Here is a 14,630-nt window from a genome sequence, read left to right as displayed (position 1 = left end):
TGACAACTAGCACCAGTGTTTTTATGAGTTCTTCCCATCACAGTTTTCATCTTTATAACTTTTCGGTCTCTGCTAATGCCCCTGCTTGCTCCCACTACTTTTTTCTTTAGGAAAAAACAAAAAGCCCCCAAACACCCAGCTCCAGAGACTCTATAATAGCTGCTGATTTATTGGGTCTGAATTTAATGCGCTGGTACAGCAAAATTCTTGGTTAAGCTCAGCCTGTGGACTGAGGAAAGGAATAGACGTAATCATTTCAGTCATGAACAGTGGCACTGAAAAATTACTAAAATCTAGCCCTGTTGTTTGGAGAATAATTGTTGTGGTGGTCCGAACATTTTATTAGGTCACAAAGCATTTGTGGAGAAGGAGATTTAATAGCTCATTCCTTTCTCATTGTGTCAGGCTAAAACACTGTCACTGGTGAAAGATTTTTGGCTTACAGTGAATGTATCTGTTAGGTGAAATAGGAGATTTGGGATCAGGTATATATACTACACCCTGGAGTATGAGGAATATATTCTTGGCTCTGCTGCTGACTTACTGTGGCCTTCAGTCAGCCACCTGACTTCTCTGTATGTTTGTTCTTCCTTTACTAAGGCCTTCCTTTTACATCAAGGTTATGTACTGACTTAATCAGAATATTATGATTAATTTTTATGTATTAATACTGGTGAAACATGAGGGCGTTATAAAGTAACATGATGTTGAGAGCTGCAATTACACCTAACTGAACTTCAATTTATAATGGTTTTCTTAGACTGTTTCACCTTATGATTTTGGCTGTTGAACAGTAAACACTCTTGTCCTCATGGAGACAAAACATTGAAGGAACAATCTTTTTAATGTTAGGTGCCCTGAAGTATTTCAAAGTAGTGTGTGTTGACCTGGCAGCGTGAAGACGATAGGCAAAATGAAGTCAGTAAAATCCACACTGACGTCCAGAGAGCCTGGATTTCACTTGAAGGAACCCAAGCCTTTATTGCCAGAAATAATCCAAGAGGATCTCTTTGAGGGACAGGAGCTGTGTTGCTGGCAGTGGTCTTCTCTTCTGCAGTGTTTGCTCATGTGCTTGTTTGTTTTCGCAGTTGAATGCCTAGAGAATAGTGAGTGTATTTATGCCACAGTGCCACCTGTCTTGGTCCCAGCATGCCAATTCCCATTCGTTGGCATCTTCAGCCCATGGTGACATTAATGCTCACCGTGGCTTATCCACAATGCAATGAGACATCCTAATTCACACTCAGAAGACAGCATGCGCTGCAGAGCCATGACAGTGTAGAAAATGAGTCAGAAACAATGGGGACAAGTCTTTCTTAGAAAACAAGCCCAATAAGTATACTGTGGCAGTCAAAATGGATTGACTGAGTCCCATTTATACATTAATTCAACCTCAGGTTTGACCAATCGTCCTGCTTTTTTCACCTGCCTCAGAAGGCAACTGTGCAGGGTGCATAAAACTTCCTGAAAAATGTGAAAATAACATGTTTATGAAGATATGATGTTACAGATCAGTGTTTGTGTTCTGCGGGGTTTTCCACAAAACTCTTTTGTAACTTAGATTTATGTTAGACTTCAAAATCCTGAAAATATGGAAGTAACAGCTGTGAGCCACAAGGCTGGGCTTATTTGCATTCCTGTCTCTTCCTCTCAGTCACTCCCAAGAAGACATAGGAGCTTGCTTTGCATGCTTTGTGAGCTTTGTTTTCCTCCTTTTTAAAAAATATTTTTCCTGTAAAATAATTCACTTATTACTTTTATTATAACCTATTGTACTGTTAGGATGATATGAAGATACAGTTCCTACCCATTTTCTTACATGTCTTCTTTTCTATACTGAAGGTCTTGCCACTGGAAGCTTCCATTGTCAAGGACGTTTCTTTCTTGCATTTTCTTGATTAACAGACCAAATTATTAATTCTTTATTCAAGCCAGAGTCTGTAGGTTCCTAATGAGTGGTGTCTAGGAAATATGCAATTATTCCCTAAATTAAAGTGATTTGAGTCACACTTTCAAGACATTTACCTGTATCCACTGATCACGTGGAAAGCTAAACTCTTACACTAAGTGCCTGAAGTTAGTGGGTATGAATAATCTACAACAGGAACAGCAGTTGATATCAGTGAGGTATACATTTCAGACCCCGCTGGGAATATTTAGTTGTTTACTTTTTAAGCCAAGGCATTTATTCTTTACAAAATGATGAATAATAAATACGAATAGCAAAATAACCTTCAAGCATGAGAATATCAGATACTTGATAAAGTCTTATTTAGAGGATGGTCAGAGAATGATCTTATCTCTTTTTAAGCAACTGAGCCAAAAGAACAGGTCTTTGCCAACTTTTCTCCATAGATCAATGTGACAGCCCATAAATCATGTCTGGCTATATTTAGGTTAATTTTCACTGTTAAATAGATGTAGTCCTAATTATATAGTATGACAAATTTTTCAAACAGAAATAAATGTAGTACTCAGAGTGGTCCTCCCGTGTTGAGGAGCCAGCTCTGTCCCAAAGGATGCTTCCGTCTGGCCCGCTGCCATTCGTTTGGGAAGGATGAAGAACAATTGATTGAGCAGCACGCACTGGCCAAGCAGCCTAAAGCTGCCTCCTACTCACAGCCTGCTGCTTAGCGCAACCAAGCACTGCCATATGGGAGGTGGGGGCAGAGCACGCCAGCCTACTTGCAGGAGTGCTTACTTCTTTTAGTTCATGCACACGGGCCCTGCGTTCAAAGCAGAGCTCTGACCCACAGGGTGAACTTCTGAAGTAGTCCCCCAGGCTGAGATCAGCTGCAACTTTTTTCAGGAAATAAACACTGGCCACAAGAAAAACAGGTTGATTTGGGGGCTTAACAGCTCCAACTTGAATGTATGTATTCATATTTTACGTTGAACACCTCCAGCATTTGCTGTATTCTTCCATTGCACCAGAATCAGTTGGCTTTTTAGTACCCAAACGATTCAGTGAGCTCTTAAGCTGAACACGATGACTTCGTGTCATAGAACTCCAAAGCAAGCAAGCCTTTTGAATAACCCAACAGACCATTTAAAACCTGGATAACAAGCAAGGAAGTAATGTCAAGGCATCGCATGCTGAACACAGCAGGGTCTTGCTCATTCTCTGCATCGGTGTGGCCCACTGCTGGCGTGTGAGGCCAACACTCTTGCAGCAGTAAGGGCAAAGCAGATTTCACAATGACCAAAGCCTGGCTCAGCCACTGGAAACCCATGCGCAACATGCTCTCTAAATTAATTCATGGAGAGAAAGCAGCTGCTGAATGAATGAAATGTTGCCTTTCCTTCTCGGGGACTCTGACAGAGAATGTGTTAGAATTGCAGGCTTCTCTGCTTTGTGATAGGGAATCAACCAGGAATTTTTAAAGGCTTTTGTTTTCCCCTGGGATAAAAATTGGCCATGTCAGAATTGTGGTGTTCTTGAATGTGAAAGAAATTGATAAGAGGTTCACCACCATTAGTGGAAATGCAGCCATTCCTAAGTGTGGAGGAAAAATTGCCTTTCTGACAAATTCATTGTTGGACATGGCACAGAACATTCTCGCTACAAAATCATATTGTTTTCTTCCATTCAGCTCAGCAGGCATCGCACAAGCCTGAGGACTGGGCGTCATTCACACGTTAAAAAAATATCCCCTTCACCGTGTGAACAAAAGGAATGATTGATGAGGCAGGCGGAGATGGAACTCAGGATGGCAGCATGCACTGTGCAGCAAATAAACTTACAGGCTGCAGTCAGCATTGTTTTCCTGCCTAACGTCTCTCCTTCTTGCTTACTGGTAACTTGCTTCCTTAAAAGTGAGGCCACAGGCTACTCCATGAATGGAAGGAACCCTAAAAACTCTGTTAATTAAAGTGTTTCTTTACATACGACAGTGAAAGACACTTTGCTTGCAGTCTTAAGTAGCTTGTGAGATGAACTAGGCATTAACAATGAGACGTGAAGGTAACTGAGACCGGAATCAAAGTGCAAAATATACCTTCATGGGTCTTTGCGTCCTCCTGGTGATTCAGGCAGGGTTGTGGCTTCTGCCTCACTGTACCAGAGGCAAGGAAGTAACACTTGCTCCCCAGCAGCTTTGTTACCCGAGTCTCGTATCAGTTTGCTTTCCTGGAGCTCCTGCACACGTGGAATCTGGAGGCAACCAGCAGACAGCTGTGCTAAATCCCTTGCAGACCCTCTCGATTTCTACACGTAGTTCTGGGAGGGATTAAATGAAAGTGTATATAAAGCTGTTTTAATCCCCAAAACCTTTCTTGTGGTTTGTGGTGGATAGTAGTGGGTTAAACCCAGTGCCAGGGTGCAGGGCTTTTGGTGGAACTGAGCTGGAAGCAAGGGGTGTTTGCAGGATCAGGAGGCAGCGTCGGTGGAGAGAGGCTTTTGTCAGCTAGGGGAGTGAGAGGGGAAGGAAGCCCAGGAAATGTAAAAACCCACTCCAAGGTGTGGAGTTTGCAGAACTGCAATTACAAGCAGGGATTTTTTTTTTCCTTCCTTTTTTAATGCAGAAGATGCAACTACAAAAAAATTGAAAATTAAGCATTTTCTTTAACAACCCAGAAGAAAAGGGGAGACTGTAAAACCACTCTTAATTATGTTGCGGAAGTGAAAAAAACAACCAGCAGATTGAAATGTGGAACCCAGATTGCTGTAATTTAGCCATGTTTGTTGTAGGAATCACTACAGAGTAGATAAGCTTGAAAACAATTAACTAAACATGGCACGGAAAAGAAAATCCTAATGCCATAAGTAGGTTGATGTCTGCACCCTTGGTTAGAACTAGTTACAGAGCTCATTCAAGTATGGATTAAATGACAGGTTGCTCAAAAATTCATTTTGTCTTCCAGGTCTAAGAAAACATATATTGTGTATTGTGTGGCTCTGTTAAGGTCCCTGGCACAAACTTGCTGATTTCCTTAGATGTGGATGTATCACCTTGTAATGGTTGTATTGGATTAACACTTTTTTTTGTATGTTCCTACGCCAGCTTACACATAAGCCTATGTTTTTTGGATACTTACACAGATGTAAGAGGATATAGAGGTTTGTTTTGTGTTTCTGCATATGTTATGTAGAAACCACTTGAATGAAATTCACAGTCATCCCAAATGAGAAAAGATAAATCTGGTCTCCTGCACAATGTAATAATGCATTTCTGTGTTGCATATTTCACCGAAAAAGCATTTAAAATGTCATGGAATTAAAAGAAATATTAGGAAAGGAAAGACTTATATTCCTCTGCATCTAAATCCAGGCTTTCTGATTACAGTTGTGTCAGCTGAAGAGGCTTGAGGAAAAAGCTGGCTTGTAATTAAAAATATTTTATTGTTTCTAAACCCAATAAAATATAGCTGCTTATTTTAATTGATTGTAGCAATACAACAAAAAGATCCAATATAGTGTGATACAGTGTGCTATAAATTGAGGGTTGCAGTACTATTCCATTAAATATTGATCTTTCAGAGAATCTCAATACAAAATGAAAATCCCTACGGGGTGTTTCAAGTACTTTGAAGCAATCCAATTCTTCTTCCTCTTTGGAACTCAGCAGCTGCATCAAACATGAGAAACTTCTGCGCTTCCTTTGACTCAGCTTCTTCTTGAAGCATTGGCCTCTAGTTTGAAAGCAAATTCATCTCTTGATGGTAAAAACTATTATGTACAGACTGCTGTGGAGATAATAATTTGTCATTTCTTGCCTCCCCCACGCCATGACCTTGGCCAAATCCAAACACCATCTCATTCTTAGTGTTTCTTAGTGCTTCAGTGTTTCTGAGTCAAGGTCAAGAAGAATCATATAGCTCCTCAGCTGATGTGAGTAATGTGCAATGTTTTCCATCCCCCCTGGGAAATAGCTTTCACCTTCCAATAGGCCTCTCATAATCTGTGGAGAAGAGCTTCCCAACTATGAATGTTTTCTGTCTGCGCTTCAAAACTCCCTTGCAAGAGGGACGTTAGCCTCCCATTATATTTTCCATAGTCACAGTAAGAACTTTTTCACATTGAGTTACCCACAGCTCTGGCATCTCCTGGGTTGATCAGCTATGCAGAAAGTATATAATTTTGCTAGGGAGAGTGTGGATAGGTAACTGTTGCCTTGATGCAATAGTTACAAATTCCTCATACCTAGAAATTAGCATATAAAGGTTTTTTTGCATTCTCCCTTTTATCCCTGAGCAACAGCTGTAGGATATTTCCTCCCAAACAAAATCCAGGTCAAAAGCAGATGGAACAGCAGTAAGTCCAGTACTTATCCCAGAAACAGTGATATAGTGGAGCTCTTTATCACTCTTCTATCGTGGAGTCCTCTATTAGGGCAGTACTGGGATGATTCAGAGCAGCGGGTCTTGGAGTTAACATCCCACTCTGACTTATTGCTTCCTGTTGTCTCCAGGCTCAGATAAATGTGGTTGCTTCAGTTGGATTGAGTCACATCTCTTTTCTTTTCATGATCACAAAACCTCAAGCTTATTTTTATTACCAATGAAAGCAAGGGGTTTGGCATAATCACATCACCCCATATCCTGAATGTCCCACGTGTGGTCCCGCAGGGGCTGTGCCTCTTGCCATAGAGCCTGTCAGTTTTGAAGTGTCACGCTTGTTGTTGTACTAACAAAAACGTCGTGCTACAGCCAGGGAACTCACTGGCAGCCCAGCGATTAAAATGTCTCAAAACAATTTTCATTTCAGGCAGTTCAGCCCTTCCAAATAGAAATGGTTTAGTTCAAAAAGTATTACTCTTCTAACAACACAGGTGATTCTCATCCACTCCCGACCTTTCCCAGCAGTCTCATCCAGGTACACGGTAATTTATGTTCCTTGTAAAGAGTCCATCATTCACTAACATTCAGATATTTAACTCAAACCCAGCTCCTCAGCTTGCATAAATCAATGTTGTTGCATTGATTTCAGTTGAGCTATGCCAGCTGAATTTCTATCTTATTTCAAAAAGTAGAGAAATAATTGCTTAATACTGTACAGTTTTGAGTCTGACCTTTTGAATTTAGATCTGGCTTCTGAAAAATAACATTTTCTACTTCAGGGATCAATCTTTCTTCTTACCACCTCCACGCAACTCTTGTGTGGCCCCCGCTGCGTGCATGGCTGAGGGAGAATGTTAATGCTTTCACATTTCTTCTTTCACCAACCACCATCAACCGTGGATATAGCTACTTTCCAGCCTTTCTATCTCTTCAGATAGAGAACTCCAGCTGCAACCTATTGTTTATAAATGCTGTAGGTTTCTTCAGACCGCCTCACATTGTGAAAAAAGGAACATAACAAATCTTATTCTTGCACTTAGTAGTCTGTTTGTGCAAGCAGAAGCTCCATATAGAAGGAACTTTTGATCCAGAGAGGGCTCTTACAGATAAGCATACTCTTTACTGTAACATGCAAATAGCAATTCTGGATGAATGCTCAGTATTGATTCCTTGTTTTCACACTCTCAACATTTATTTTCACATTTTCCACAATTTTTCACTGTTTGTTTCATCACTTTTGCCCATTTTTCAGTTCTTACTCAGGTAAGAATCTGCTGGATTAAGACCTACATAGTTCCATGTGGTTCATATGGCTTAATAATTGTATGAATTCCCTTTTCCACAGTACAAATACTTCTGCTTTCTGGTACAGCAAAAAAAATGATTACGTCATTTAGTATTTTAATTATGTATAAAATCTAAGATAACTGCTGTGTCCTTTGAAAATAGCAGGTTTGATACAATGTATTTCTTTATTTTTGTGTTTCTTTCTAAGCAAACGAAAATCAACGTGCAATCAATTTGGTTCAGCCAAGCTGTATAGCGAGAATGAATAAAAAGGAAATTGGTCTCGGGAGGGAGGGAAAAGGAGAAACATGCATTTGCTAATGGCATGGTGAAAACTTTGCTTCCATATTCATTCTAAATAAACATGAAAAATGTTTGGCATATGATTGTAGGAAGAACTCATCCACAGCACATGCTCTTTATCATAGTAATCCTACAGAAACGTGTTGCCAATTGCAAACAATTCACAGCATGCACAAACAGGTTTGACATTGCCGAGATATTCTTAAGTTGAATGAATGTCTGACTTTGCTTATTTAATAGCATGTTTGCCTCCTTGTGCCTTTTTAAGAGCCAGTGTGAGCCCAGAAGGATTTTTTTATATCAAGTTGATATTTTGTTTCTACTTTCAGGTTTTACAACAATTGTTGCTTGTAATAGTCCAGGAAGTTTTCTTCCTACTTCCATTGCTTGCTTGCTGATTTATAACACCTTCTTGAGCAACCTAAATAGTATAAATATATATGTAAACTGCATATTTGGATTTCTGCTGTCATGCTTGCTTTTAATGGCTTTAAAATAGATTTGAGGACCATGTCTATTTAAAACTGGTAGTTAAGAGTTTGCCTTATTTATGAATATTACTTTCCTTCTTTCTAGGCTCTTAAGGATGATGATGCTGAGACTGGGCTGACTGATGGGGAAGAGAAAGAAGAACCCAAAGAAGTGGAGAAACTAGGGAAAATCCAATATTCTTTGGATTATGACTTCCAGAACAATCAGGTTTGAAACAACCAACCTGTAACATTTCATTTCTGTGTGTGCAAGGGGAGAATGAAGTAATACATTTAGTTGCAGTAGATATTTCTGAAATCCTTACTGCTTGCACGGAGTAAAGGGAGAAAGCAAGACTGAAGATTCGTGACAGAGGTACTACTAAATTGGTATTCAATGTACTCAGAGTTTATATTACACTTTTAATCAAAATTGAAGACACAGTTTTATCTAATGGTTATTAATAACTTATATTAAGGCATCACCAATCAATGTCAACCCACATTATATTATGGAGTCTGCATGCAGACAGTAAAGGATAGCTTCAGCCTTCAAGTATTTAAAATGTGAGCAAACAAAAGATGGGAGGAGAAGGAGAGGGACATGAAAGTAAGTTGATTCATTGTGGGTCTTTTAGCAAGTTGATAAGATTGCCAGGAGTAGCTCGCTCTCACTTCATCAAGTGTGCACTTTGCCTTATTAACTGGCTGCATCAGGTTCTTTTGCTCTCCGTGAAAGTACACCTACTAGCCAAGAAAATTTTAGTTTGGAACAAAAGTTCAAATAAAAAGGTCTGTCCCAAAAAAAACAGGAAAGTTGGACAAGAAGAATCTCTCCAGTCAAGGACTGATACTCCTTCAGTACCCTACTCTGAAGCTGGTAAGACCAAACTTCGGCATACTTACCCAAGTTTTCAGTAGGAATAGACACCATAATGTGATGTAGACCTAGAATCAACCTACTTAACAGGTTTGGCCACATCCTGAACTACCTCATATTTAATTCCCCCCTCCTGGCCTCTTGCTGTGGTTGGGATCACTTTTTGTCAGTTATGCCAATTCACAGCCTCACATTAAAACTCACCGCGCTTAACTTTGGACCGAAGTAAACCAACACATCTGACTTCTTCACTTCTACCACATGTCTTTCAGTGAACTTGAGAATACATATCCTGCATTTCATTTTTTGACAACTTCAGTCAAAACCACATCATTCTTCTCTATTTAGGGAAAGAAACGACTACTGAACCTAAATCCCTGTTAATTCCTATTCTTCATCTGAACTGACTTCCACATGTACTTGTGATTTATTTCCACATTTAGATTCTTTATTTGATGCTGTTCATGGGTTGCAGTACACTTACTTGTTGCAAAATGAAGAAAATAAGAGAAATTAAGAAAAATTTTTGTGTCAGCGGCAGGGTATTTACACACAGCTACGACCAGGCATAATACATAGTATTTCCCTGTCTTTTCAACTGTCTTCTGACTATCAATGCTTGGTTTTCCATGCAAGAGCCAAAAAGAATTCTGAAGCCTTTCAAGAACCTCTGGTTAAAGGAGATTTTCCTTGACTCCCAGAGCAAATTCCCTGGCCATGTGATGAGTCACACTGATCCCCCTTGAAATCGGTATGAAATCAGTATGAAGTGTTAGACCCTTCAGAAGCAGAAGATCTAAAGAGGAGGAAGGGAAAAGCTGCAAATGTGTTCTGACAAATGGATTTCGCTTTCCTTAGAATACGAAAACAAACTTTTTGTGTGAATTTTATTAAAGGAAATGTTGATTTTGTGAGCTATATTTTAGAAAGCAAAATAGGATGGTAGAGCAACAAATCTGTAAAAGTGTGTAGTATTACTAAGGTAATAAATTATTTGAGTTATGGATTCCTATTTTATTTTGCTGCTCTAAACTGTGTTGCAGCTTGGAATTTGTCAGAGGATAGATGATATAGAAGAGTAGAAGAGGGGATTCAGTTAGGTTAGTATAGCATGGTGGCATGATACTGCAGACCAGAAATCTGGCTAATATATTGCACAGGGTTAAGAATGGAGACAAGATGACCAATATACTCTCCAGAGCACGATGCCTCAGTTTTAGAGAGAGAAATTTTAAAAGGGAATTGAATTGCTTTTCCACTCTGTTAACTAAAAGTCATAGACTTGTTTTTTACTCTTTGATGTGAAAGACTTGATGTAGATCCTGAGCCTATCCCTGTATTTATGAACTGTTACGCATCTAGAATAAGAATGAGGCAGAAAAGGAGAAGTGTTTCTTACAGCTAAAGGAAAATGTTTCATGGAGCTCGAGAGTGCTATAGGTGGGAAGGCATGCAGGCCATACTGTGAATTTAAAACTGGTAAAAATAAGTCCAACTTTGAGGAAACTCGCAGAAGCCAGAGGCTTCTTTCCTAGACTGACTACTATATTGTTCTGTATTCCAGTTGCTAGAGCTTCTGTTTCCAATTTTAAACAATTCATCCATGAGAAAAGCAAATATATTGTGACTGAAGCACTGATTTAGAAGAAAATATCCTCAGATTTCATTCCCAGTTCTTAATATCTTGTCTCCAGATTGACCTTGAAGAGTCACTTGAATGTTTACTTTAGTTCTGTGTCTATGAAACAAGATAAAAAGTATTTTCTTTCTCTCAACTCCATTTGGCTGATGAGGCCTAATACAGGCTGGGATGTCTAGATAACATAGCATAGCATAGCGTGGCATAGCATAGCATGGCATAGCATAGCATAACATAACATAACATAACATAAGCCTTCATTTATAGCACTTAAAAAATGGCCAAGGCATTTACAAGTTTCAAATGTGCTTCAGTCTTATTTTTAGATGTGTATAAGAGATTTAAGAAACTAATTTTTCTGTTTTGCAATGAGATTATGAATTGTTATTAGCATTTAGTTACCAAAGGTTAGTTTTCATTGGGTATTTTTTTGAAAACGCTGACCTTAGTTTACTACCTAAACCCATTTGTATACATAGCAGGAGAAGTTAAATATAAGGAAGACTGGAAGATCCATTTGTTTTTCAATAAAGCTCTTCCCGAGGATTTGCATTTGATGTATCACCTTTTTGTGTTTGGTTGGGGAGAAGGTTACATGTTGGGGATTTAGAATACAAATTTTGTAGTCAAAATTAGACATTCTTGATTGTTTAATAATGTGATTTCTATTCAGGGTGCCCAGCATAGAAAAATAATGCACAAGAGGAGAGAGCAATTGAAAGTTATTTGATTGCGGTCTTTAAAAAGATGAAGTCTGTATTTATCTGTAATCAGCTGCCCTTTGAAAACCTCTTTTCTACTTAAAACCAGCCTTTGTACAGTCTGCATCTGCCATAATTGGTTTTCTAAAGTCTATAGATAGCGTTGCTTCATTTGCCTTCCTTGAAGTGGCGGGGGGGGAATAGTTTTTCATAGACCAAAAATAGAGTCTGCATGTGTATTTCTCTTACAGTTCTTTATAAGTATCTATTTGAAATTTCATTCTGCTCTTTTCCTCTTTTTTCAGCTTCTGGTTGGGATTATTCAAGCAGCTGAGCTGCCTGCATTAGATATGGGTGGTACATCTGATCCCTATGTGAAAGTTTTCCTGCTGCCTGATAAGAAGAAGAAATATGAGACAAAAGTCCACAGAAAGACCCTTAACCCTGTTTTCAATGAGCAATTTACATTCAAGGTATTTTTTTGATAACTATTGAAACTTTTTTATTTAAGCAGTATGTATCTCATGATTGGCTACAAAGCGAGACGTCTTCGTTAATTGGTAACTACAGCATAGTGATTTTTCACATTGTAGAAACCTGTGATATTCAATCTTATGATGAAAATGATACGACACAGGGTCTGACCTCAGTAGGTATAAAAGGCACAGTGATTTTAGGCCCTTCGGTTATGCTGATGTATGACAATCTGATCCATATTTTATGGCTGGATAAAAATTTACAAGAAAGTCAGAAAACAGTGACACTTTGACAAGTGTTAGGTAAATTTCACTAGACCAGCATTTTCTTTAAATATCTTTGTAGTCTGATTTATGAATTTCAGTATACCATTTCTTTTCCCCTCAAAAATAAATTAAAACTCAAGGAAGGTAAATGGATGAAGGACAATAGGGCAAATTAATCTTGCTAGACTTTGTCATAGCAATTCTTTGCCATGCTACTTTAGATATGAAAAGAAAGCATGTCTCAGCTTTAATAACATATGAATTAAATAAATGTAGCTAAGGCTTACGTTGCAATATTTAAGTCATTCCAATAGTATCTATCAAGAAGTGTTTTTCTGAAACTGTAGCCATACCTAAACCCCAGTTAAATACAATAAAGGAATACTATACTGCACGTTTCATAGGGCTTCTCCTAATATACATTCCTCTGCTGTTACTTTAGGCCTTTCTCTCGATGCCCAATCTTATAATGACAGCTACAGATTGAAAACAGGAACAGTGAAAGACTCAGGCTATGTAATCATTCAATGAGAAAGATATCCCTGGAGGCCAGAACTACTACTGCATGTATAAGCTTACTTTTTCCCTTGAAGATGTTCATAAAAATAATCTTTTGTGGGAAGTTATTTTTTTCTTGAGCTTTCCTGAGAGAGTATTTAAAAGAAAACAGAGTTATAAATTACAGATTCCCCTGCAGCTCACAAAAGAAAAGAGAGGACCAATAATGCTGTCATCTAAGATGAAGGCACAAATTATAAATCAGATCATCCATGGGATATAATGTCCACTTGTTTTAAGTCACATCTTTAATATTCAAATTTTATGCTCCAGAAGAAAGTTTGCTTTCCACACAAGACCTGACAGAGTGTTTAAGTGCATCCCAATATGGTACTAATCATCCCCTGGATAATGTAGTCTGTACTCAAGAGAGAACCAACAGGGCATGCCAAGTACTATCATTGTTCTGGGGTCTACAGTGAAAAAGACAAGTGACCATTAAACTACTGCTGCAACCGTAATAAATGACTTCTGTGGGAACTACTGACAATATCTCGTTTACTTGGGCAGAGCCTTACTTCTGTGACCCACTTCAGGTGGTGCACAGCTTCTCTTGGCATCCTTCCCATCTCTGTCTTCGGCAGAGCTGCCCACCAGGCAGCCCAGACCCATTTTGTTACCTTCTCCCCGGGCACAGCCATGAGCTGCCTGCCTTCCTCCCAAAGAAGGGCTAATGAGGCTGAGATGGGTTACGTTTCTGCTGTACTGCATCTTGAGCCCTGGACCTCATTCCTTCTCTTCTTTGAGTGGTTCCCTGTGTTAGTCCCCTTTCCATTTCTGTTTCCCCGACATCCACGGTGCCGTTCCAGGGTGCAGGTGTTCGTCAGGCTCCAGCTGTCGGAGTCGTATACCCGCAGCGCACTGCACTGCACTGCCAAAAGGAAACTGAGAAATCCTAGCTGGACCACACCAGTCTGGCAGAGGGAGGTGTTCCTCCTCCTCAGGCCCAAAGTGGGAAGAGGGTTCGTGTCTGGAGCAGTGGCGTGTCTGTGCCAGAAGAACACTCCCATACGTGTCCTTCTACCAAGGTCTCACCTGCATTGTGTCAAGAGGCTGAGTGTCTCTGAGCAGAGCAGAAAGCAGGGAGAGGGAGCGCTCCTTCGCAAGAGCTGAGGACATCCTTGGTGGTCCTGAACAAAGCTGGAGGCTGGGGCTACTTTAGAGGTAGTGAATCACTAGATCTTCTTGAAAAAGGAAGGTAGCTAAAATAAGCTTTATTGAGGTCAAGTTATTGATAAAAAAATAAATAATGATAAATGTAGTCTTTTCATGCATTCCAAATGACCAGGATCCATTAAGCGGTATTGTAAACTGATAGAGAAAGAAACTTTAAAACATTTCTCTTCTCCTGTTTTTGAGGCTGTGTAAAAATAAAAGTGAAATTATTTAGAATTTTGCCTTCCACATATATTTGCCTTCTATGGCTTTTTAGAATCTACAAATAATTTACAGAATCAAAATAGATTTTGCTATAGTATTTACTACAATACACAGCCCTATACCCACTGAAACTATTGTACTCAGGAATGGAAGCTGGAGCTGGGTCTCAACTTGAAAAGCTTCTTTTAAACATTATATAACATGTTATGAAAAGGAAAACTACTCATGTTATTAAATAAGTATTTTAAAAAGCGAGTTGAAACCAAACAGTAACAAAAGGCAGCAGTCCTAGGGTTTAAACAGACTGGAACAGACAGAGGTTAACATGACCAATGATAATGCCACGCTTTCATTTCTCTTTTTATATAGACAGTTAATAGAAAAATGTTT

General features: G+C 39.2%; 1 protein-coding gene across 1 annotated transcript in view; it reads left to right on the top strand.

Moving 5' to 3' along the window:
* Positions 1-14,630, top strand: part of SYT1 (synaptotagmin 1) — a 356,785-nt gene that overhangs the window by 264,356 nt on the left and 77,799 nt on the right. The window contains 2 exon segments of the mRNA XM_069773427.1: positions 8,446-8,568; positions 11,865-12,032. Coding sequence (XP_069629528.1) covers positions 8,446-8,568; positions 11,865-12,032 — 291 coding nt within the window.

Source organism: Haliaeetus albicilla, chromosome 28 (assembly GCF_947461875.1).
Source record: "Haliaeetus albicilla chromosome 28, bHalAlb1.1, whole genome shotgun sequence".
NCBI lineage: Eukaryota > Metazoa > Chordata > Aves > Accipitriformes > Accipitridae > Haliaeetus > Haliaeetus albicilla.
This window is presented reverse-complemented; position numbering and strand designations above follow the sequence as displayed.